We start from the raw sequence: 25927 nt of genomic DNA, 5'->3' as shown, positions 1-25927 counted from the left end.
GGTGAGCGCTACACTGCTTGAGCTACAGCACCACTTCCGGTTTTCTAGTGGTTTATTGGAGATAAGAGTCTCACAGATCTTGTTGCCTGGGCTTGCTTTGAACCATGATCCTCAGATCTCAGCCTCCTGAATAGCTAGGATTACAGGTGTGAGCAATCAGCACCCAGCTCCGTTTGTCTCTTTGCTCTTGGCTTACCTCACTCAACATGATTTCTTCTAGTTCCATCCATTTCCCTGTGAGTGCCATTTTTTGGCATTCACTCACTCAATTATTTTGTCCTTTCTAATGGCTGTATAATATTCCATTGTATATAGGTACCACAATTTTTGGATCCATTCATCTGTGGTGGGACATCTGGGTTTCCATATCCTGGTTATTGTGAACAGTGCTGTAATAAACACGAAGGTGCATATGTCCTTGTATCCTGGTTCCTGTTGTTCAGGATAGATGCCTAGGAGTGGTATGGCTGGGTCATAGGGGAGGTCAATATTTAGCTTTCTAAGGACCCTCAGATTGCTTTTCAGAGTGGTTGTGTAAGTGCACATTCCCACCAGCAGTGTAATAGGGTTCCTCTTTCTCTGCATCCCCTCCAGCACTTGTCGTTGGCTGACTTTAAGATGTGGGCCATTCTGACTGGGGTAAGTTGGTATCTCAGGGTTGTCTTTATTTTCATTTCCTTTACAACCAAGGATGGTGAACATTTCTTCATGTGTTTCTTTGCCATTTTTATCTCTTCTGAGAAGTCTCTCTTTAGTTCTCGTGCCCATTTAGCAATTGGTTTGTTGGGTTTGGAAGAGATTAGTTTCTTGAGTTCCCTGTATATAATGGATATTAACCCTTGTCTGATATATTGCTGGTAAATATTTTTTTCCCAGTTAGTTGGCTGTCTTTCTAGTTTGGTTGCTGTCTTTGGCTGTGCAGAAAGTTTTTATTTTAAGGAAGTCCTATTTGTCAAGTCTCTCTCCAATTTGTTATGACCCTGGGACTCTGTTCAGAAAGTTCCTGCCTGTGCCTGTAAGTTCAAGTGTCTCTCCTACTCTGTCCTGCAGTAGTTTCAGAGTTTCAGGTTTGATGTTAAGGTCTTTAGTCCATTTTGAGTTGTTAGTGCATGGTGACAGGCTGGGGTCCACTTTTAGTCTTCTGCATGTGGCCGCCCAGTTTTCCCAGCACCAATAGTTGAAGAGGCTGTGCTTCTTCCACTGTATGTCTTTGGCTCCATTGTCAAATAACAGCTGACTGTAGGCAGGTGGTTTTATTTCTGGATCTTCTATTCTGTTTCATTGGTTTTCGGGTCTGCTTTTGTGCCAGTACCAAGCTGTCTTTGTTATTATGCCTCTATAGTAGAGTTTGAAGTCGGGCATTGAGATCCCTCCCATGTTGTCTTTTTTTGCCTAGAATTGTTTTGGCTATTCTAGGTCTCTTGCTATTCCATATGACTTTTTGGACTGTTTTCTGTGTGTAAGTAATGAATGTCATTGGGATTTTAATAGGAATTGCATTGAATTTGTATATCAATTTTGGCAGTATGGCCATTTTCACTATATTAAGTCTGCCTATCCAAGAACATGGAAGGCCTTTCCATTTCCTGGTGTCCTCTATAATTTCTTTCTTTGAATTTGTATATACTCTTTATAATATTAAACAAACTATCTTTAAAACATCAGTTTAGTTCAGTTAAATTGCTATCTTATGATGTGGTCAAGGATTTACTTATAGAGAAGCTCAATAACTGCAGGGGTTTTTTTGTTTGTTTGTTTTTGGTTTGGGGTTTTTGTGGGGGGGGGGGGCTTGGCCACTCTTGGGGCTTGAACTCAGGGCCTGGGCACTGTCCCTGAGCTTCTTTGGTTCAAGGTTAGCACTCTACCACTTGAGCCACAGTGCCACTTCTGGCTTTTTCTGTTTATGTGCTACTGAGGAATTGAACCCAGGACTTCATGCACTCTAGGCAAGCACTCTACCACTAAGCCACATTCCCAGCCATGATTAATTGCAGTTTTATAATAACATTTTTAGACAATCTAAAGGCTAAAAAATGATTAAACAATTACATGGTAAAATATAATACAAATATAAAAATCATACCTTTAATAAGCATTTAACATAAGATAAAATAATCTGATACTATAGAATATAAATTTTGGAAACATGTCATTATAGATAACAATAAACATATGGAAATATTACTAATAATAATATAAACTCTGAAAGTTAGGATTATGGGTGGGTAATTTTTCCTTTTCTGTACTTTCCAAGATTTCTACAATAAATCTGTATTACCTTTATAATAAAAAAATAAATCATATCATAAAAGGAAAAGGAAAAATATCCAAGAGAGCTAGAGATACTAATTCTAAGATGGCTAGATGTATTTGAGTTTCTAAGTCATGTTTTCAGTCAAAAAATAATGTAAGCTTTTGAATTTTCCATTGAAGTATTCTAGCATCTGAAGGTGAAGCAACAAGCACCCTTGCTGCTTTCTTCAAACAATTCTAGTTAATACAAGACATAATCTGTCTTAATTCGAATTCTCCAGTAAGGATCCACATCTGTAATTCCTTAATAGCAATACTTTTTTTTCTTGTCAGTTCTGGGGTTTGAACTCAGGGCCTGGGTGCTGTCCCTGAGCTTCTTTGTGCTCAAGGCTAGCACTCTACCACTTGAGCCACAGCACCACTTCCAGCAATGTCTGAGTAGTTTACTGGAGATAAGAGTCTCATAGACTTTTCTGCCTGGGCTGGCTTCAAACTGCAATCCTCAGATCTCAGCCTCCTGAGTGGCTGGGAGTACTTGTGTGAGCCACCAGCACCTGGTGTGTTTATATTTAGAATTGGAAATTCCAGATCATTCTTTCTGGTCCAAGGCCTATGCAAGGGGAGAGACAAGAATTTGTAAAAGCGTTCTTTATCATTTTAGAAGAGGCTTGACTACTTCAAGTCCTGCCAGCTATATAAGCCATAAATTTATCAATCCTATGATATCAAAATAGACAGCTCTGCTCAGCCCCTGACCTTTTCCTATCAGGTATGCCAGTCTTGAGTCTAGCACTATACTATCTACAGCCCAGCTATGTCAGGTTTTAATTATGCAATATCTTAAACTTCTTCTATCTAAGCAATGGTGAGTTGATACTGTGATTAGAACATGACACTTCGAAGAAGACTGTTGTGAATAGTGAAAACCCAACACTTTCTTGTTTGTGAAGTCAAGTACACAGGTGGCTTAGAGGATCACATATTGTAAATAACCACCAAGAGTACAGGGGAACAAGGGATTCACTTGAAGAATCAGACACAATTTATCATAATTGTTTTGTAGAGGCTGGGACAAATCTTGCTTACTTGTGAAAGATTTTATTTTAATGTAAGCTCTTGATATTTTTAATTTTGATAGCAATGACATATTCATATGAATAAAGTTGTTGAAATATCTTTCTACTGACTACTTTTTACTCAATACTGGAAATTTTGTTATATATATTCACTTTGTTTACTGTCTGCCTTTACTACTACATGTAAAATTTAACAGAGTAGGAATTTTTGTCTATTAGCCAGTTAACTTCAGTACCTGCCACCATGTCTTAAACAGAGAAGCATCTACTAAGTAGAAACTTAATAAGTATTGTGACTGTACATTTCTTTGTCCTAGTGGAACATTCTTCAACCATTAAAAATGTGAAGATTGGTGATTACTAAAATCCTTTGTATACATTCTTGTAGCAATTACAATTATAACTTCCCAATTTCATTTGTTTTGCATTCCTGACACCTGTAAATTAACAAGATCCTACAGAAATGAAGAGATGGAGAGATATTAAAGATGCTGCATCTCAGCACTTACTCTCAGAAACAGAAGAGGAAAAAACTAAGAAAGCAAGAATTTTTAAATGCCACTATATTAACCATCGGAAGACATCAGAGATTTTTTCCAGAGACCTGCAAATCTACATGGGTGCCAAATATCAAGTATAAAAAATATGTTATGTAAGTACCATCATTCATTTTGCTTTATTTGTTCTTTTTAATTTTCTGAATATTTGGCCATTAAATGCTTTTTTCCCAAGTGACTGGTTAATAAAAAGCTACCTGTACTCATTTAAGGGACATCTGACAAGAATGCCAAAATGACATTAGGGACCACTATGAACGACAAAGAATAATCACTTTGGAATAGTCCCAAGGTCCTGAGGTCTAAGATAACAGAATCTGATTTTAAAGAAGTCAAAAAAGAGAATCATTTGTAATTAGAAAAGAATATGGACAAAGTCAGAGGAGTAAGAAGCCTGATGAAATCAAGAGCAGAGTGAACCAGTTTTCACCAAGAGATAGTCCTTAAGCTGGACTCTGCCAGCAGACTTGCCTTACTTTTTTTTCCTTTTTTTTTTTTTTTTTTTGTCTCTTTCTTCCTTTTTTTATTTTGGCTATACTGGGGTTTGAACTTAGGAATTAGCACTTGCAAGGTCGGTGCTCTACCATCTGATGCTCACTCCCCCCAGCTTTTTTGTCTTTCATTATTTTTTAAATAGAATCTCAGATTAGCCTGGACCACAATCTTCCTAAGCAGGTCTTTCTACATAAATGAAATGACAGGGTAGCCACGATGACTGACACATGGCACTGCGCCCAGCTTCTTCTTGGTTAAAATAGTTTTGCTAACTTGTTATTCAGACTGGCCTCAAAGTATGATGCCCTCCTCTTAACTTTCTCAGTAGCTAGGCTTGCTTACAGGCGAGAGCAACTGTGCCAGGCTCAGACTCGCCTTCTTACTCCAGAATTAAGATTCTGTCTGAGGAAGAGTCAGAGGATACACCAGAAGTCCACAACAATGCTTCCATCAGAAAACAAAAGCAAAAAACTCTGAAGTTTAACCTGAGTTCTGATATGTATGTGGGATAGCAATTTTTTCCCTTGCAAACCTTGATTATTTCTGAGCGTCTTGATCCAATGAGTCGAATGAGTTCATGGCCCATGAGCAAACTGGTCTCAGAAGTTCTTCCAGGTTTACAGTGCTTATATAGACCCTGGAAACTACCCATTAAAAGACAAGTAGCCACTGACTAGATCATTGTTCAAATGTAGATAAAATAATGCAATTAATGAGTTTTGGGATCCAATCCAAATTTTCTCTGGACTAAAAATCTTTTTGATCAAATACAACTAAAGATCATGAGCCATCTGCCAGGACTTTTAAAACTTTTTTTCTTGCTGACACCAATATTTAATTATACTTTTATTGCAATAGGTTCAAAAATAAAACATAGTTGGGCTATAGACAGAAAGGGAAAAAATAATGAGATGAGAACACAAAGGGCATTTCTTACAATTAGTTAACTCACTCCATTTTTAGCATCTAAGTATCTTAAAGCCAATAGAATATTCATAGAAGTCACACGAACTTGCCTGGAGGAGTTGTTGTAGTAGATCCATGTACTATATCAATATCAGTATCTTTTCAAAATATTTGAAAGATACTTTTGGAAGGCATCGTCTATAGACACTAACTCCTTATATGATGACAGAAGAAACGTCATCTTTTTTCCCATTAAGTCATTATTATTAATGGACTAGTTGTTTGGGGTGAGGGGGAGATATTATGGTGGAGACTACAGCTGGCGATCAAGTCTAAATTCCATGCCAACAAAATCCCTTGCATAAGAAAGACATGTGTGGATGATATTCAGCCTTCTGGGGTCACCAATTTGTCACTCCCGTTAGCAGAGTCCATTTCCCTCTCTTCATCACAGTAAACTTAAATAGCTTTGGTACTCTTGACATCTTACAGATCCCAAACAATCATTTCACACAATCAGAAACACTAGAGAAATGTCAGGCCAAGAGAGTATGAAATCTTCCCCACTATCTGCCTGTGAATCTCAGGCCTGTTGCTGCTGACAGAACTCCAGCCTCTGCAGAGGCTTATTAGCACCATCCAGGCACCATCCTCAACACCCGTTGGCAAGAAGCATCACCAATAACAAGTTCCTGGAATGTGGCCAGTCCCTGGCAGCTGAGCTCAGCTGGCTATAACCCAGCTCTGCAGGGTGTCTGAACATGTCAGCATGAAAGAAAGTACCAGAGTAGCTGAACACTCCGAATTATGAGCTGAAGAGAGGTGACCATAGGCTGAAAAATCCCCCTAGAGATTAGCCAAAGAACTTCAGGCAACAACTGCTGTATGTCAACTGTTGGAAAATAAGCGCAATAGACATATCTATCGAGTTTTATGCAGCATGGCAGCAAGAAACGGCACCTTTGGGGCTGAAGCACAAGCAACCTGGGATTGCTGATAAGAGCTGGTACTCACTGCCCTTTCCAGTTTTCACACTGCTGTGCCCATATATCTTATAGATCACCAATGTTTACTCCTAGCCAGGTCTTGTTATTTTCTTCCACAAAATAATACACCTCTTTACTCACTCAGGAATAACCAAGTGATATATTAACTCACACTGTCTAAATCAGCTAGCTTTATACACATCATTGAAAATCAACAACATTTGCTTGAAACCCAGGAAGTGAACCATAAAATTCCAGTCATTTCTTCTGCTTGTTCGGTCTTTATGTGCACCTCCAATGTGAATTCCCAAACTAATTTGTCAGGATGTAATTTAAGTTATTAACTTATGCATATGGGAGATTATATTTCACACAAAACTCTTACCATAATTTATAAAAACGATTCCTGCTAATTATCCAAGAACTTTGAAGAGCACAATGCTTTCAAAGGCATTAGAAGGCAAGTTTTCAAGCACAGGTTGGGTGACCATCTGTCAGGTAAAGATCTACATTGGATGAAGATTGGGAAGTGGAGGATGAAGCAATGATCTTTCCAGTTTCCTCCAAAAATTCTTAACTGATACCATACAGCCATGGAATCATAGATACAGAATTTCCAAGAAACAAATTAAGATGGTAGACACAATACATGCCTGGTCTCAAATCAATGTAATACATGTAAGTTTCATTTATTTTAGGCAAATAATTAACTGACTTGCATACTTAAAATGGTTTTAAATTATACTATATATAACTTACAGCCTCTTGAAATTGAAATTTTAAATTATCATGACATGTAAAGCATATGATGTTTAATGTTTAAATATATAATGTTTAAAGTTCTGTTACCCAGATGCGATAGTAGATTAGGTGTATATGGCAAAATAACAAGGATTGTACAAATGACTTTAGCTCAACTTTGAGATGTATGGTGAGATTTTATAAGGCTCATTTATCAATAAGTGCTATACTAGTCACTCTGCATCTATCTACTTTACTCCTTGAAACAACACTGTGATGGCTGTTACGACACATAGAGATTCAGCATTTTGCTCAGGTCACTCAGCTGATGAGTAGCAAAGACTTGAGCCTGATCTAGATGATTTCTGCCTCTCACATAGTGTTCATGAGGTTTCCTTACACTTCCTTGTTTCCTACCTGTAGATAACCCTGAAATTGCTTGCGCTGCTGGAGTTTCTTTCTTTTTTTTTTTTTATTGTAAAAATACCGTACAGAGTGGTTACAATTACATGGGCAAGGTAATGAGTACATTTCTTATCAAGCATTGTTGCCTCCTCCTTTGTTTCCCCTTACCATCACCCACCCAATCCCACCCATCCCACCCCCACCCCCAGCCAAAGCTGTAAAGTTCATTTTTCGACATAACAACTTGTACATCTCATTGTTGCAATGGGTCCACCTGTATCCATATTTAAACAATTTGTTATTTCCTTTCCCCTCCCCAAATTATACCAACATCAATTACAGTGAAAGCAAGGGTAATACGTAGGGGAGGGACATATAAAGCAACAAAGAAATCATCTTATAAATATGTTAGAAACAATAGCAAGAAAGAAAAACCATTTGAGTACTTACCTTGGGGATCATTTCCCTAACATCAACTTATCTGACCTTTTCTGCTTGTCTCACACATATACTAGTTATTGCAAATAAGGGAAACCATGAGACCTATGTTTCTTTGGGCCTGGCTTACTGCACTTAATATAATTTTTTCCAAGTCTTTCCATTTCCTAACAAATGGGGCAATGTCATTCTTTCTGATGGAGACATAGAATTCCACTGTGTATACATACCACATTTTCTTGATCCATTCATCTACTGAGGGGTATCTGGGTCCTCAAAAGACTCCACATAGAGCTCCCCTGTGACCCAGCAATTCCACTTTTGGGCATTTACCCAAATGATCACAAACAAGACCATACTAAAGCTACCAGCACAACTATGTTTATTGCAACATTATTTACCATAGCTAAGATATGGAACCAACCCAGACGCTGGAGTTTCTACTGTCAACATGGGATGAGGTTGTTTGAGGCTTGCTTGGAAGATTAAGGAAAATTATCTTAAAAACGTGAACTGAAGAAAGTTGGCAGGGCACTGAAAAATAGGAATATGCAGGATCCTACGAATGTAAATGGGCTCAGTATTTCCAAAATCTGGCTGACACCATGGAATGAGAGTTATAAACTTTTCCTGCCCTTTGACCCAGTAATTTTAGTCTGTGGAATATACCCCAAGAAAATTTAAAAAAAAACAAAAAGGCTATTCAGAGGCTATTTGTATTAGTGAAAACCTAGAGAACAATATAGCAACAACTAATTCTCAGTTATAGGACAATGACAAAGTAAACTAAGCTAGGTGTAAAAAGAAAAAGAAAAAACTTTATCTTTAATCTCTAACAGGCAAATGTAGAATGGAATTTTCACTATTTTTTGAGCTGTTCTAATTCTACCATAGAAATGACCTCAATCAAGGACTTTCTTCATTTAAAACTCTTCTAATTTCCCTATAATCAAATTTTATGTTGCTCTTTTGTACCAGGACATTTACGTTAATTTAATGCATTAGCAATTAGCACTAGCAAATAGCAAACCCACATACAGAAGGTTAAATTACAAGTATTTTTAAATCAAATAGGAATGTGGTAGTCATCAACCTTAAGCTAACAAATTTGAAATTTACTTTTGTCATAAATTGCATAAATATTCAACCAGATTCTATCCAATATGGAGGTAAAAACATAAATCAGAACTTAAATTCTCTGAAGATCCTCTATTTTAATATAAGCTAGCAAATAAACCACTAGTGAACTAGCTCAAAATATCAGAGGAAAAAGTACATAACTTTTTACCAAGGTCAACTGTTCTTCAGGGACAAATATAATGTTCTTTTTATTAGCAATTTTAAATAACAATTAAATAACACGTTGTTGAAGTTTTTAATATAAGAACTGAGAAAACAATTATTAACTATAGTTATAAAACTACAAGAAGAAAGTGCTGAGCCCCTGAAATGTAGCCATTTTCTCCTCTGTTCTCTTCAGTCACATGTGAGGGGGTTGTAATCTTCAAGTGTAAAAGCTTACCAAGGAAGCGAAGGACCAGAATAACAAGAATACTACTCAGCCTTATAATGAGAGCAAGCTTAAGAAAAGATGAAGTAATTATTTTCAATTATAGCACATTCTCTGAAACACAAAAAATATCTCCCATTACATTTTGTGTGAGAATAGCTCTTTGATCCTAATCGAACAGCTATTCACATAATTCTTGTCTTTTCAGGGAGAATAGCAATCAGTACTCAAAAAGGAGGGTATAAGTCATATGAGCGATGAAATCTTACTTTCTCGTCATCTTCAGTAAATGGAGCACCTTCAGGAATCTTATTTATAGCCTGGGCCACACCGATAATCTCCCCATCACTGCTTCGGATAGGCATGCACAATAGTGATTTTGTCTTGTATCCCGTGAGCTTGTCAATTTCATCATTGAATCTTCGATCCTAAAAATAAGAGAGAAAGCATTCACTGCTAGCACACTGTCATCAGGGAGGAGAGTGGAATGTAACTGTCTGAAACCTATCACTGGGAACTTTCCCCAGTGATAATCTCAAAAATGAATTTCACTTCATGTTCAATTCACTATTGGAACATAAATGATAATGTCATTACATATCAAAGTTGGGGACAGGGCAAGTATTCTAAGGGAATTCACAGTAGGTTAATTTTAAAATACGTTTTTATAAAGACAAATGGAGATAAAATATCATATGAGAAAGTGATGTGTTAAAATGTGACACATTATGAAAAGTATTAAGAAAAATGACTCTGATTTAAATGATCTCCTTAAAAAAAAAAAAAAAAGAAACTCTGAGTTCAAGCAGGGTGGTAAACAGATGTAATTCCAGCAATTAAGAGGATGAGAAAGGAAGATAGAGAGTTCAAGGATCACCTAAGCTATATCACAAACCATTTTCTAAAGCCAACTCTGAGTCCATAGTGGTATTTCAAACACATCCAAAAATGGAGTGAATCAAGAGGAGTTGAAAGGATTGTCTAGAGAATGCCACCTAAAAATTAAAGAATAAATTATTATATTATATAATATCTGTTTGTAACTATCAATAGTATCTCTGGAGCTAAAGATTAGTATTCACATAGTCTTCAAGTGACACTTCAGGATTCCTTAGTAATTACACTGGTAACAAGTGTCTTTGTAATGAAGAGCTCCTGACAGTGGCTCTTTAAATAAGTAATCAAGCTTAGCATGACCATTTATGAGACAAAATAACACTACTGCTTCCTGATATATCTTAGGAGGGGCACAGAACCATCAAGAATATAGAATGTTCTTATCAAATGTGTAACATGACTCATATCACTCAGGAAAATAAAATTAACAGACATGCATGTTAGTGGTCATTCTACCAGAAGCCTAACATGGGCTTTTCAAAACTGTCAACGTTGTGAAAAGGTACAAAACTAAAATTAAAGCTAAAGAAATACATGGGATCTGTGCTGGTTTTAATGAAGGTTTAAGAGGCCTGAAATGCAAATGTCATATGTGACTCTTCCCTGGAAATTTCAAACATTCCACAAAAGCTATTTTGGGAGAAACAATTGGATAAGGTTGAACATAAACTCAAAGTGAGAACTTTTCTAGGCATGAGAGTACTGTTGTGGTTACATAGGAAAATAATCTGATTTCTAAGATATACCTGCTATACTGGTCTGGGATGAAATATAATACTTTCAAATTATGTAAAGAAAAACACAAATAACAATGATAGAAAACAACATGAAAGAAAAGGGGGAAGGAAGAGGAGAGAGAAAGAAAGAAAAATAAACCAACCACGAAAGATTGGCTCCTTAAAAAAAAAAAAAAAAGTTTGGCTAGAGGACAGCAGAGGCTAAAAGTCCTCCAACAAAAATGAGAAACTGGATGAACTCTTGGTTTGCCCTTTCAAGCCAGGAGCTACAACAAGACTTTTCCCTAAAGCCTTTTATGCCCTCTACAACCATCTGTCTGTTCAAGATGGATTAAAATGAAAAAAAAAAAAGCAGTACTACCTACTGCCGTCCCAGAGCTCTGATCCCACGGTGAAGGGTGTTAGCTATGGACAAGGGAATAGCCTCAAGACAGTTAAAACTTACACTGTCGTCACTGTGTTCCTCAGAGGACTGGTATTATTGGCACCTGCTATCCCCTTAAATACATGGCTGCTCCAATATCAGAAGAACAAGAGTTCTTAACACCACGATTAAGACTGAGTTCTAATCTGGGGTCCCAAGTAGATCAGGAGGAATGATTTTGAAAGGAGCATGTAAGGCTGGGAAGGTGGCTCGGTGGTAGAGTGCTTGCCTTGCATGCATGAGGCCCTGGGTTTGATTCCTCAGCACCACATAAGCAAAAAATAAAAAGCCGGAAGTGGCGCTGTGGCTCAAGTGGTAGAGTGCTAGCCTTGAGCTGAAGAGCTGAGGGACAGCGCCCAGGCCCAGAGTTCAGGCCCCACGACTGGACTCAAAAAAAAGAAAGAAAGAACGAAAGAAAGAAGGAAAGGAAGGAAGGAAGGAAGGAAGGAAGGAAGGAAGGAAGGAAGGAAGGAAGGAAGGAAGGAAGGAAGGAAGGAAGGAAGGAAGGAAGGAAGAAAGAAAGAAAGGAGCATGTAAAGGTCCTAAAGTAGAAAAACACTTGGTAAATTCCAAAAAGTTCCAGGTCAATGTGGTAGAATATAGGAAGCCACTAAGGACCACTTTGGGCCAGGCTACTTCACCTACTGGATTGAGAAGATGCCACTTTTACTTCTTGCTCTCTCCTCACAGCCTGACATATTTAAAAACCTAATATAAAAAATGTATCTCTTGACCATATACACAGAAAATCATCTCTATGTACATGCCAAAGAGTTAAAGATAGGTCCTTAACAACTTTTTCTTAGCATTTAAAAAACTTATCTTCACGTAGTTGTACAAAAGGATTGCAACTCAACACATGAGTTCATGAGTACAATGCATCTTAATCAATGTCCCTCCTTTTATAATTCCCCCCATCTCTCCCGACTCCGCTCATCCTCTCAGCTTTCCTAGTTTTGGTAATGAAGAACAAAGGGAATGATGAATAAATTCATAAGATTTGCAAAAGTTTAGAAAGTTTTTAATTTTTTAAAACTCTCTCCTATGCCCAGTTGATATCATGTATTGATGGCTACATGTTTTAGGAAACTTTAAAACTAGAAAATGTGAATATCTCACATTACTATTTTTTAAATACTAGGAAGAAGAGCTTGAAACAATTTAAATATAGAAGTGTTCCATTTAGGGAAGAGCTCTATCAAAATATACATCTCTTAAAATGTATCAAAATATTATAAATTCTAAACTGAGACAAGTCTCAAATTGGTTTATGATATTTCCCTAAAGCAGTCTGTTTACAATTATTATAAAGGTGTGAAAATTGTTATTTTTCCACTATGACAACCTGTAAAGTGTGAAGGTACTCTATATAAACTAAACATTTTTAAGTTAAATATTACATAATGAAATATATTCTACTCATGAATTAAAGTATATGATGAAAATATAGTACAATGTTGAAAGTGGTACAGTGGCTCAAGTGGTAAAGTGCTTGAGTGGTAGAGCTGAAGAGCTCAGAGACAGTGCCCAAACGCAGAGTTCAAGCCCCATGATCGACCAAGAAAAAAAAAATATATATATATATATAGTACCATGTTAAGATTTCATAAACATAGATAGCCTGTTCCTATCTAATTGTTTGAAACATTTTTAAAAATTAATAACATTTTTTAAATTAAGAACTTTGTGGAAGATGTCACAGGATTAGAATAGGAGCTACTGGGTTGGATAGTTCAGTGGTTCAGATAAGGCATGAAGATTATCTGGGTTAGGGAAAGAGCAGCAGAGCTTTAAGAGATATAGACAGATGCATTACATGCTGCATCTATAGTACCTCTTGATGGATTGCTTGGGGAGGGAATAAAAAGAGAATGAGCCTAGGTTTAATTTTAAACTGTACAGATAGAAGAATATACAAAGAAACAAAAACTCACATAGTATGCTAAAAAACAACAGCAACAAAAATAAAACCTCTTGTGTCCCTATCTTGGGGTTCATTTCCCTAGCATCATCTTATATGGTCATATGCATATAACTTTTGACCTTTTCTGATTATCTGGTAAGATTATCCTAGACATATACTAGTTATTACAAATAAGGGAAACCATGGGACCTATGTTTCTTTAGGTCTGGCTTACTTCACTTAATATAATTCTTTCTCCATGGTATAACCCTTGTTGTTATTGTATTTGATTCCAGTGATCTCCATCTTGTATAGGGAAAGGGAAATAATAAAATGCTGAAACAAGGATACAGGTTGACCCATAGTAACAATGAGATGTACAAGACACTATGTTGAAAATGAACTTTACAATTTGATGGGGGGAGGGAGGCGTTGAGGACGTAGGGAGAGAAGGAATGGTAGGGGAAAAACAAAGGAGGGGATAACAATACTTGATAAGAAATGTACTCATTACCTTACTCATGTAACTGTAACTCCTCTGTACAGTATCATTACAATAAAAAATATATTTTAAAAAACTACAAATAAACATGCTATAAAGCAAAGAAGATTGATAAAGTGGTTCTTCAGCAAGACTACATGATAAGGACATTTTCAAAGTGAATGATACCTAAATTCTAATCCCTTCCAAATAGAATCACTTAATATTAGGTATTAGTACTTTTTAAATCTCCTATAATATTCTTACATGAGAACCATTGACTTGAATCATATAATCACTAGTGAATTGATTACAATGTATCAATGGGGAAAACCTTAAAATGGGAGAGAATAGCCAGGCGCTAGTGGCTCATGCCTATAATCCTAGCTACCCAGGAGGCTAAAATCTGCGGATCAAGGTTCAAATCTAACCTGGGCAGGAAAGTCCTTGAGACTCTTATCTCCAATTAACCAAAAAAAAGAGTGAAGGTGTGGCTCAAATGGCAAAGTGCCAACTTTGACAAAAATAAAAAGCTAAGTAAAGTGCTAGGCCCTGAGTTAAGACCAGTATTGGCACACGCGAGAGTGTATGCATGCACGTGCGTGCGCGCACACACACGCACACACACACACACATGCAGAAAGAACAAGCAGAGTGTTGCATATTCTGGTGGCTACACATCAGAGGAGTAGACTGTGTTGGGCTGGACTTGAAATTTCACTGTGGGATAGGCATGGCCTATCTGCTCTGAGGAGTGAAACCATCTGCATCTCTACAAACATTTCTTTCCATCAAAATCCAACTTGGAGTAGACCAACCACCAAGTCTATGGGATAATCATTGCCAAAGTACTTAAAGACATATGTGAACAGTGGATACTGGAATGCATCAGCATGACAATGAATGACAAAACTGTTATAATCCCTTCCTTCCATCCAACTAATTCTCTAACCCAAGAGATAAACTTGAAATTTGAGGAGAAAAAAATTATCACACTGATTTGTGTGAAAAGTATTGAACTTCCAATTTATAAAATAGAAAAATCTATTTCATTTACTTAATATCCTTAAGTTATGGTACAAAGGGATCTCAAATCAGCATGCCAGTTTGTGTATACAATGCACCTTTCATCATTCTCGCCCATCTCCCCCAACACTCATCCCTCAATTCATTAAAAAAATAATAGATGCTGAGACATGTTTTATCCATATTTTGACTATACTGCTTACAGGATAATTCTCAAAAATTTACTAAAACTTGGTATCATCAAGTTAATCTCATCTAGTAGAAGCTAGAGAAGCTGATACAATTGTACGCTTTCCTACAAATAGTAAAACTTAAGTTAATCTTCCAAGTTAAAAACATTGAGAAACTAAGCCCAAATTTGAATCATAGATTAATTTTAGGACAAAAAGAAAATTAGAGAAACAATTAAAGAAACATATGATTCTGACATTTTAGAGGGAAGTAAGTTTAATAACAGATAATATTAAAAAGTAGATTTCTGCTATCCTAATAATGACAGCTGTAATGGTAAGGGAAACACAGGACATTATGGCATAGAGCAGGTAGCCATAACTAGTTTTTGATGAGAGAACTGTCCCACAGAAAGTAAATTTCTCAAGCAGATATCCAAAGGATCCACCCAGAAGGAGGTGAATATGTAGGAAGGAATGAGGAAAGTGTCTCAGAACAAGGGAACCTTTTGGCCCAAAGCCCAGAATCAAAAAGAAGCTGGTCATAAGCAGTTAAAGATGCACAAGAAATTAAAAGCTGACTCTTGCTGGAGGTGTCAGAGATGGGGCAGGCAAGACTAGCTGCAGCTAATAAAGAACCCTTGTGACCAAATTCAGAATTGAAGAGGTATCATTAAGGACAATGTAGTTAGGTCACTAGAAGGTTTTAAGAAAGTGGGTGATAATGATATAATCAGTCTTCATTTTAGACAAACTGCGTTGACTACTTGTAAAGAATAAGTTGGAAGCAAGAGATCTGGGTGAAAGATGACTCCCGTCTGGACTGGGAAGGAAGCTAGGAATGGACTGAGTTAGAAGATATTTAGAATGCAGGAACTAGGAGTTACTGTTTAACTCGATGAAAGACTGTGAACAATAAAAGTTTCAGGAATCCTCCGTATTCTTGACAGTGCAGTCTGGGTGAGTGGTGGATGGCAGGTGATTGAGCGAGGAACTGAGGCTGAGGTAGAGGATGTGGACACTGTGAGCGTTTTGAGGTTTAGTTGATCATGAAGCCATTCACACAGTGGAGATGCCAGGAATAGAAAGAGAAGGAGAGAGACAGAGAGAAGAGACAGAGAGAGAGTTTTTGAGTAAAAGAACTTGGAACCCTAAATAAAAATTAATTAGATAATGGTGAAAAGTTTGCCTGATAGCTTCTACACTGAGAATCCCCAGAAGTTTGCCACATTCCCTAGCAAAGCTTCTCAAAGGGCTAGGTAGGAAGGAAATGAGGCCAACAAGAAAGCCATCCTAAGCCCCACAGCGTTGGGCTTATTTGTTTCTAAAAATGGAAAGTTGAATAGGAAAATAACAAATATCTGTAGGTCTATAATAAAATATCACAAGGAGAATGATGCTCACTTATTCATCTCCCTTAGGACAAAAAGAATAAAAAATTATCTACAACAGGAGAGACTTCTAATAAATTAAGGTAAGGGCTTCTTTAAAAAGATAGTTAAAAATCTGGAATGAGTTTCTTATGATTGTGGTATACTCTTCTTGCTTCAAATATTTTTATGTCATAATATTTTTCCTATCAGATATTTTAAGTATAACCACTCTTAAGAAGTACAAAGCTCTTCTAACTGTCTTTGGGCAGACCTAATTTTTTATATGTGATACTCAGCTGTGATTTTTAACATTTAAAGAGACAAAGCAATTTTTACTTTGCAGGGAAAAAAACTGAGTTGTGCCCACTAACTAAAGAACTAATTTGATTTCTGCTTCCCATCCAGGGCCTTGGAATTGCTGCCTTTATCTACAAGTCTCTAAGTTAAATATGGTACCACGTACCACACTTATAAAATGGGTACCGAGCTGGGAAGGTGGCTCAGTGGTAGAGTACTTGCGTTGCATGCATGAGGCCCTGGGTTCAATTCCTCAGCACCACATAACAGAAAAAGCACTGTGGCTCAAGTGGTAGAGCACTTGCCTTGAGCTGAAGAGCTGAGGGACAGCACCCAGGCCCAGAGTTTAGGCCCCATGACTGACCCCTCCCCCCCAAAAAAAGAAAGAAAAAAAATGGGTACCTATCTTCAAGATGCACTCAGGCTATACAAAACCAGCCTCTGCGCTCTGAGATTTTTCTATTTATGAGAAAATTTATTGTGCCTGAGGATGCATGGCAGCCCCTAACATATTTTAAAGGTCCATAAGTAGCTTAAAAGCAAAAAAAATCCATTTCTTCTTTCCATTTTCTCAGAAAAAAAAAACACGCAAGGCTATCCATAGCAAAGCCAGACTTAGAAATCTTAGCCAGGTCTCAGACTCATGGCAAAGATTGTTGATCTAAAATCTCTGTTGTCCTCTTTATATTAAAGAGTATAGTTTATCCCCAACACTGTATAGTAAAAATTTTCCATATTCATGATTAAGCCAAAAACTAGTATTGATCATCATTTTCCCTGGTAAAGGATGACTCTCTCCTGTAGGCTACTTTTATTTACTGAATTTTAACTTTTCTACTTCAAGTTAGAAAAAAATTTTTAAAAAACCAGAACTTAGGTCCTTTATAGTCATGTTGTTCAAACCTACAAGACTGAAAAGGTTGCTAAGATGATAGTTATGTTTTCATAACTATAGCAAATGGATGAGAAAACATTTAGTTATAAAAGTCCCTACAATTCATAATACTTTCAGTTTTATTTGTATTGGAATTCCTGTGTCCATCAATGACAACGAAAAGACGATATAAAATATGCATGTATACATGGCATTTCTTTAGTCTGTAGACACTATTATGTATGCATGCCAAAAGAATGGCCATTGGCAACCCTAGAGTGCATCAGATACCTATAAACCTATGGCTCTACCCTGAGCAGTTAAGTCATAATGGAGGGGAGGAGGGTACTATAAGGGGATCTGACTTCTAGCTATGGTCATGGTTAAGAACCATTGAATTAGTGTTCAGTAAATAAGCCCAAAGGTCACTGATTCTGAAGGAAATAAACTGCAAACCATACTTTAGAATTTTTAAGACAAGTTTTGTTAGATTTGCATTTTATTCCATTAAGTAGATCCTTCCATTTTCTCTGAACACTAACATACTCAATATCATACTTCCCCCAAAAAAGTTTGGATTCAAAGCTCAATCCTACATTTCATCTACATTATTTCACTACTGCCTTACAGTTTTAACACATGGAGGCTAATAGAAATATGATGTATAAAATGAATAATCCACTGAAATTCCAATCAACACATTGTCAAATTTTCTGAGTTTCAAAAGAAAACTTTTTTATTGTTTCATCAATTAGTAATCCAACTCAAAAAAAAGCATTACCTTAAAGTTATAACTTACCCTTAGACATAATTTCTAGGATTTCTAGAAAATGCTTGGAAGACTGAGCTCTCAAAGTTTTCAATTGTTTAATTGAATTAATTTAAATAATTAATTAAATTAATTTATTTCAATTCTTTTTATTTTGCCTTTCTCAAAATATAAAATAGCTAGAATTATTGTATTGGATTAATAGAAATCTTGAGATTATATCTCAGAAAAACAAAGATACCACACATAGTAACTAGGTAGCTAATACTTTGGGCTCCCTAATTGGATTCTTGCTGAGATAAAGTACAGAATGATCATTACTTTTTTTAGTCTATGTTTTGAAAATATCATTACTCAAGTAAACAAAAATCGTCTCTCAATTTTTCCATGAACAACAAGTGAAACTGTAAATTGTATAAAATATTATCCATTATCTCAATGGATGCAGAAAAAGCATTTGACAAATCCAACACCCCTTTACGATGAAGGCTCTGGAAAAACTAGGAATCCATGGAACATTCCTCAATACAATAAAGGTTGTATATGACAAACCTACAGCCAGCATTATACTTAATGGTGAAAACTAAAGCCATTTCCTCTTAACTCAGGAATGAGACAAGGATGTCCACTCTCTCTACTTCTCTTCAATTTCATAGTAGAATGCCTAGCTACAGCAATAAGACAAGATGCAAACATAAAAGGGATCCAAATAGGGAAAGATGAAGTTAAACTCTCCCTCTTCTCAGATGACATGATCTTGTATTTAAAGAATCCCACTCCCAAATTACTTGAGCTGATTCAAAACTTTGGCAAAGTAACAGGGTATAAAATTAACCCTCAAAAATCAATGGCTTTTCTGTATGTCAACAATGAGAAAAGAGTGGATGAAATCAGGAAAGCAACTCCATTTGTAATAGCCCCACAAAAAATAAAATAACTAGGAATTAACTTGACCAAAGAAGTGAAGGACCTCTATGATGAAAACTTTAAAAACCTGAAAAAGTAACTCAAAATAGAACTTAGAAAGTGAAAAAACCTCCCATGTTCCTGGATTGGAAGGATAACATTGTGAAAATGGCAATACTTCCCAAGGCTATCTACAAATTCAATGCGATACCTATCAATATTCCAACCTCATTCTTCAAGGATATAGAAGAGGCAATCCAAAAACTCATAGGGAAGAATAAAAGATCCCGAATAGCAAAAACTGATCCTTAACAGAAAGAACAATGCTGGAGAAATATCAATACCAAATTTCAAACTCTACTACAAAGCCATAGTAATCAAAAAAGCTTGGTACTGGCACAAGAACAGACCTCAGGACCAATGGAATAGAATTGAAAACCCAGAAATGAACCCATGGACCTATAGCCATCTAATCTTCAATAAGGGAGCTAAAAAATATAGAATGGAAGAAAGACAGCCTCTTCAGTAAATGGTGCTGGCTAAATTGGTTAATCACTTGTAGAAAACTAAAGCTAGATCCTTATATATCACCCTGCACCAGAATCAACTCCGCATGGATCAAACACCTCGGAGTCAAAGCAGACACCTGAAAACACTAAGGACGGAATAGGAGAAACCCTAGGTTTCCTTGGCACAGGCCAAAATTCTCTTAATAGAGACCCAGAAACACAACAAATCAAAGAAAGGTTGGACAAATGCGTTTGCATGAAATTGCAGAGCTTCTGCATGATCATAGCTAGCAAGATCAATAGAAAACCCACAGATTGGGAGAAGGTCTTCACTGGCCATACAACGAACAAGGGTCTCATATCTAAAATATACATGGAACTCAAAAACTTAAATCCCCCAACAACAAATCCTCAAAGAAACAACTGCCCAATAAATAGGTGGGCGAAAGACTTACAGAGAAACTTCTCCAAAGAGGAAAGAAGGATAGCCAATAGACACATGAAGAAATCCTCATCCTCCCTAGCCATAAAAGAAATGCAAATCAAAACAACACTCTAATCAAGAACTCTAATAACAACAGATGCTGGAGGGGATGTGGCCAGAAGGGAACCCTACTGCATTGTTGGTGGGAGTGTAAACTTGTTCAACCACATTGGAAAGTAGTACGGAGGTTCCTCAAAAGACTCCACATAGAGCTCCCCTATGACCCAGCAATCCCACTTTTAGGCATTTACCCAAATGATCACAAACAAGACCATACTAAAGCTACCAGCACAATTATGTTTATTGCAGCATTATTTACCATAGCTAAGATATGGAACCAACCCAGATGCCCTTCAATAGATGAATGGATCAAGAAAATGTGGTATATATACACAATGGAATTCTATGCCTCCATCAGAAAGAATGACATTGCCCCATTTGTTAGGAAATGGAAAGACTGGAAAAAATTATATTAAGTGAAGTAAGCCAGGCCCAAAGAAACATAGGTCCCATGGTGTCCCTTATTTGCAATAACTAGTATATGTCTGAGACAAGCAGAAACAGTCAGATAAGTTGATGTTAGGCGAAATGAACCCCAAGATAAGAACTCAAATGGTTTTTCTTTCTTGTTATTGTTTCTAACATATTTATAAGATGATTTCTTTGTTGCTTTGTATGTCCCTCCCCAACAGTATAACCCCTGTTTTCACTGTATTTGATGTTGGTATAATTTGTAGAGGGGAAGGGAAAAAAAACAAATTGTTTTAACAGGGATACAGGTGGACTCGTTGCAACAATGAGATGTACAAGACGTTATGTCAAAAAACGAACTTTATAACTTTCGCAGGGACAGGGGGAAAGGGCAGGGATGATAAGGGGAAACAAAGGAGGAGCAACAATGCTTGATAAGAAATGTACTCATTACCTTTCTCATGTAACCCCTCTGTAAGGTATTTTCACAATAAAAAAAACTCATTAATTAAAAAAAGAGTAGCTTAAAAACATATTATCCAAGTTTTTTGTGCCAGTCCTGTGTTTGAACTCAGGGTTGAGGGCATTGTCACTGAACTTTTTTGCATTCTACCATATAAGCCATGGTTCTACTTTCAGAATTTTGCTGGTTAATTGGAGATAAGAGTCTCACAGGCTTTTTCCCCAGACTGGCTTCAAACCATGATCCTCATATCTCACATTCCTGAGTAGTCAGGGTTACAGGCATGGGACACTGGCACCAAGCTATTCATGTTTTTGAACCTTCACCCCTGGATAAAACTGAAATGATGTGATTGGGTTGGAGCATTTTGTACAAACACACATGCCAGCCCTGGTAAGAGTCCGATGGACATGCTTGCATTCAAACCTTCCAAATTGAACTAACTACTGGTTAACAGACATCATAAAAAAGTTCATGAGGTTTTCAAGCAGTCACTGTTATCAACATGGTGTTTGAGAGATTATCCCTGCTTTATTTAATTTGCAAAGTAAAGTTGTCTGCTGATCCTCCTGCTCTGTTCTTCCTTCGTTAGTTGGCACCTTTCTTTTGACTTTCATTTTTTTAATCTTACAACAAAAACAAGTACATCTCACAGCAAAACACATAAGAAAATGGAGGTACAACTACACAGTTGAAAATAAAAGGTATATGATGGGATTGAAAGAAAGTGAACAATTCTGTGCTTTAATAGCACAGATAGCACACAACACACACACACACGTATGTATATAAGTTATCATAGTTCAGATATAGTGCAAATAGAATTAAAATGCCATCCATGTTCTTCAATGACTTCAAAAAGACCAGTACCTGAAAAGAGGGCTATGAAAGGTGTCAGTTAGCCAGAAGGAACCTTTCTTCCTGTCACTGTGAGACAATCCAGTACTGCAGTAAATCAGGAAAATGAGGCTGTCAGATAGAACCAAAAAGGCAAAGACATCTGCAGATATGGATTGGGAGGTCTAGTCAAAAGCTAAACAAAAATCAGATACCAAGGAATGCAGAGAAAGCCAAGGTCAAAACAATATCGCCCAAAAGTCAGGTCAAGGCTCAGAGTACAGGTGAAACTGCACTCAGGAAATTTGGTCCTAGTTGTTCATTAAAACCCAACAAGGCTATGGAAAATAAATGCTTCAATGAACATGGTTGTGCTGAGATTTAGTGTGGCCTTGTTTGTGTTCTATTGGACAAATGGATCAAGAAATTGTTGGTATATACACAATGGAATTCTATTCATTCATCAGATAGAATGATATTGTACCATTTGTAAGGAAATAGAAAGACTTGGAAAAAATTATGTTAAGCGAAGTAAGCCAGACCTAGAGAAACATAGTTTTCCTCATTTGTGGCAGCTAGAAGGTGGCTATAAATCTACAAGTAAAAACATTGGATGGCAAATCTTTCTATCTACTATAGATAGATAATATATAGATATATAATATACAATAGATATATAGATATAAATATCTATAATAGATATAGTAACATATTATATGTAACTATAATAATATATAGATGATAGATAACTAGCTAGCTACCTAGATAGATATATTGTGACATGATAAATTATACAGGACTTTAGGTGTTCATATAGATAGTCTTAGACATAATACCTATGTGCATCTGATCACATAAAATAATGTTCATCAAAATGAACTCCAGGAAATGGAAATAAGAGTTTTTTTCTTTGTTGCTGTTTTTTTTGTTTTTTTTTACTCTTCATTCATTCATCTGTCTTTGGAAGAGTAATGACAGGCACAGAAATGGGGGGACCAACAGTGAACAAGTGCAGCAGTGGTACTCACTAGACACTGTTGAAAATGAACCGTACTACTTGTGGGTAGACGGAAAAAACTGCAAGAGCGTGAGGAATGGGGTGATATCATGCAAAAAGAAATGTACTCTTCACTTAACTTGTGTAACTGCAACCCCTCCATACATCACCTTTATTATAATAATAAAAACTAAATTTAAAAGAATTTAACAAGGGCCACCACCAACAGCATTCTCTAAACTTTTTCTGCTGTGCCCAATTGAAACTAGCTGAAAAAAATGCCCCAAAATTCAGCTCCTCACCTTTCCCCCACATTTATGTTAAATTATCATAATTTCTCAAACTTTAGTGTATATTATATCTAATTACACATTAAATTAGGTTTATTCCTAGTATGTAGAAGTTGTTTCTGCTCTTTGGCAAAAGCAAACACTGAACAGTAATATCTTTAGGACTAGAAGTGTGGCTCAGGTAGAAGAAAGAGACACTACCTAGCAAGCCACAATGCCCTGACTTCAAACACAGTTCCTCTAAAAGAATAAGAAAATTCTTTAAAGTCTGATTTTCAAATTTTTAAGACATTTCAAAGACAATTTAAAGTTAAAAATGTTTTTACATGGCTTAAATCATTCTTACAATTCTTTCTTCAGAGAACATAATAAGAACACAATGACCACTTGATGTTGAAGTGCATTTCAAAGTAACAAAATAAAAATAGTAGAAGCATTCTAAAATAGAAGAACTGACCAAATAGAAAGTTGCACATCTATGCATACATATACATATTATTTGTGTGTATACATATACATATACATGTATATATGCATCTACACATGCACATTATATAGAGTTGAAAGTAAAAATAAACTTAAGTAAATAAACACATTGCTAACAAAATGTTAAATCCTTAAAATATGTATCTCTTACAAATCAGCCAGAAGAAATGAATGAGTAACAAAAAGAAATTAACAAAAAATGATAGTCTGGCTTTAAATATATGAGAATTGCAAAGGTACACTAATTATGATTTTTCTCAATAAAGTTTACAAAAATTTAAATGTAAGCTATCATTATTTAGTTTTATTGCAAATTTTAAAGAATGTCAATATTTATACTTTGCTGGTGATCATGCAAAACAGTGTAATATATGTGGAGACTAATTTGGTTGTTCGTGACAAGACAGGACAAAAGTTTCAAAAGTATCTTCTAAAAGGAGAAGTCAATATACCAGTAATGCAGATCAACTATATAAGACAGCTGTCAAGATGTAACATAAACATGATGTCAGCAGTCACATACACATGAAAAATAAAGAACACTGCACTCTGTATTGTAGCAGAATATAAATGGGTCTAAGAAAGTCTCCCTTTAAATGGCTCTTTTACTTTTTAGGTTGTTATCTTCCTTGTAATAAAAATATTTATCATGAAAATTGGGTCCAGTTAAATTGCTACATAGAATGCCAAAGGAGTTTGATAATGTTACATGAAAATCAGAGAAGAAAGAGCCGAGCCAAGGTGCTGTACTCAAACAATGTTCTAGTATGTGATCTTCCATTCAGAATCACCCTCATTCAGGTGCTAAATAACACAACCTCTAATGTAGCACAGCTACTAAAAACCAGGAGTAGTCTGATATGGCTCAGTTAACAGTGTTCCCCATAAACTTGACTAACAGATTTAAGTTTGGGTGACAAACAAGCCTCCAGTCACAGCAGTGTGTCCAATCACTGTAAGTCCAGGTTTAAAAATAATAATGACCACCTTCTATTGGAAAAAGGACTTGGAAACACCACCACACTATTTTCCACCAACCTTCCAGGAGAATCCCTAGGGCCATCCGGTCCCAGATTCATTCCCTTCCCTCTGTAATTCCCTGCATTCGCCTTTCTTCCCTATCCTCATGTTCATCACGGGTAAAAGGTCACAGCAGAAGAACAAGATCATCAAAATGAACATTGGATAAGCAAAAAATGACCAGTGAAATGTCTTCTGTCACAAGAATGCCACCACTCACCAGAAACATTCAGTCTGCATGAAGAACCCTGTAAAAATGGAGAAATGGTCCAGTATCAGTGGCTTACATCTCTAATCTGAGCTACTGAGGACCCTGTGATCTAAGGATCACGGTTTGAGGAGCCGGGTCAAGAAAGCCTGTGAGATGGCCGGGAAGGTGGCTCAGTGGTAGAGCGCTTACCTTGCATGCCCTGGGTTCGATTCCTCAGCACCACATAAAGCAAAATGAAAAAAGCCGGAAGTGGCGCTGTGGCTCAAGTGGTAGAGTCCTAGCCTTGAGCTGAAGAGCTGAGGGACAGCGCCCAGGCCCAGAGTTCAGGCCCCACTACTGGACCCAAAAAAAAAAAAAAAAAAAAAAAACCCTGTGAGATGCTTATCTCCAATTAACCACTAAAAACAGAAATGGAGTCGTTGCTCAAACGGTAGCTTGCTAGGGTGGAGTGAAAAGCCTAAGGCTAGGTGCTCCTGAGATCAAGCTCCCATACCAGCCCAGAAAAAAAACTGACTAAGGGTTATATAAACCATTTACAAGGGTTTGGGAAGGGCAGAAAATAGGTAGGTTGGGCCTTTGACTGACTTGGATGTCCAAACTTGTTTTAGTTAAGACTTTTAAAATCATTCTCTTGAATAATTATGTCTTATGTTAAAAAAAAAAAAGAAAAGGTGATCAATTGTCAGATTTTGCACACCAACATAAATGTACCCAAACATAGGAAAAATATAGAGAAAACAATTAGATAGTGTGTCATTGTCTCAGTCAGTGGAGAATCATTGAACATGATTTAGGATTATTGGCCAAGACATTTCTTTAACTGCAAAGGAAAGAAAGCACACTGCCTAGATGTGTAAAAGAAAAATTCAGAGGTTATAAAAATGTAAAGAGATTAACAGTCTTTGGATTTGTCTAGACATAAATATATATATTAT

At 36.5% G+C, this 25927-nt stretch overlaps 1 protein-coding gene across 1 annotated transcript in view; it reads right to left on the bottom strand.

Moving 5' to 3' along the window:
- Pde11a (phosphodiesterase 11A) overlaps positions 1–25927 on the bottom strand; it is a 338087-nt gene that overhangs the window by 291352 nt on the left and 20808 nt on the right. Inside the window, exon 2 of the mRNA XM_042688315.1 lies at positions 9637–9795. Coding sequence (XP_042544249.1) covers positions 9637–9795 — 159 coding nt within the window. The remainder of the gene's footprint in view (positions 1–9636; positions 9796–25927) is intronic.

This window comes from Dipodomys spectabilis, unplaced genomic scaffold (assembly GCF_019054845.1).
Source record: "Dipodomys spectabilis isolate Male_0828 unplaced genomic scaffold, ASM1905484v1 ptg000115l, whole genome shotgun sequence".
NCBI classification, from domain to species: Eukaryota; Metazoa; Chordata; class Mammalia; order Rodentia; family Heteromyidae; genus Dipodomys; species Dipodomys spectabilis.
The sequence above is the reverse complement of the archived record's forward strand: the minus strand, read 5'-3'. Positions and strand labels throughout refer to the sequence as shown.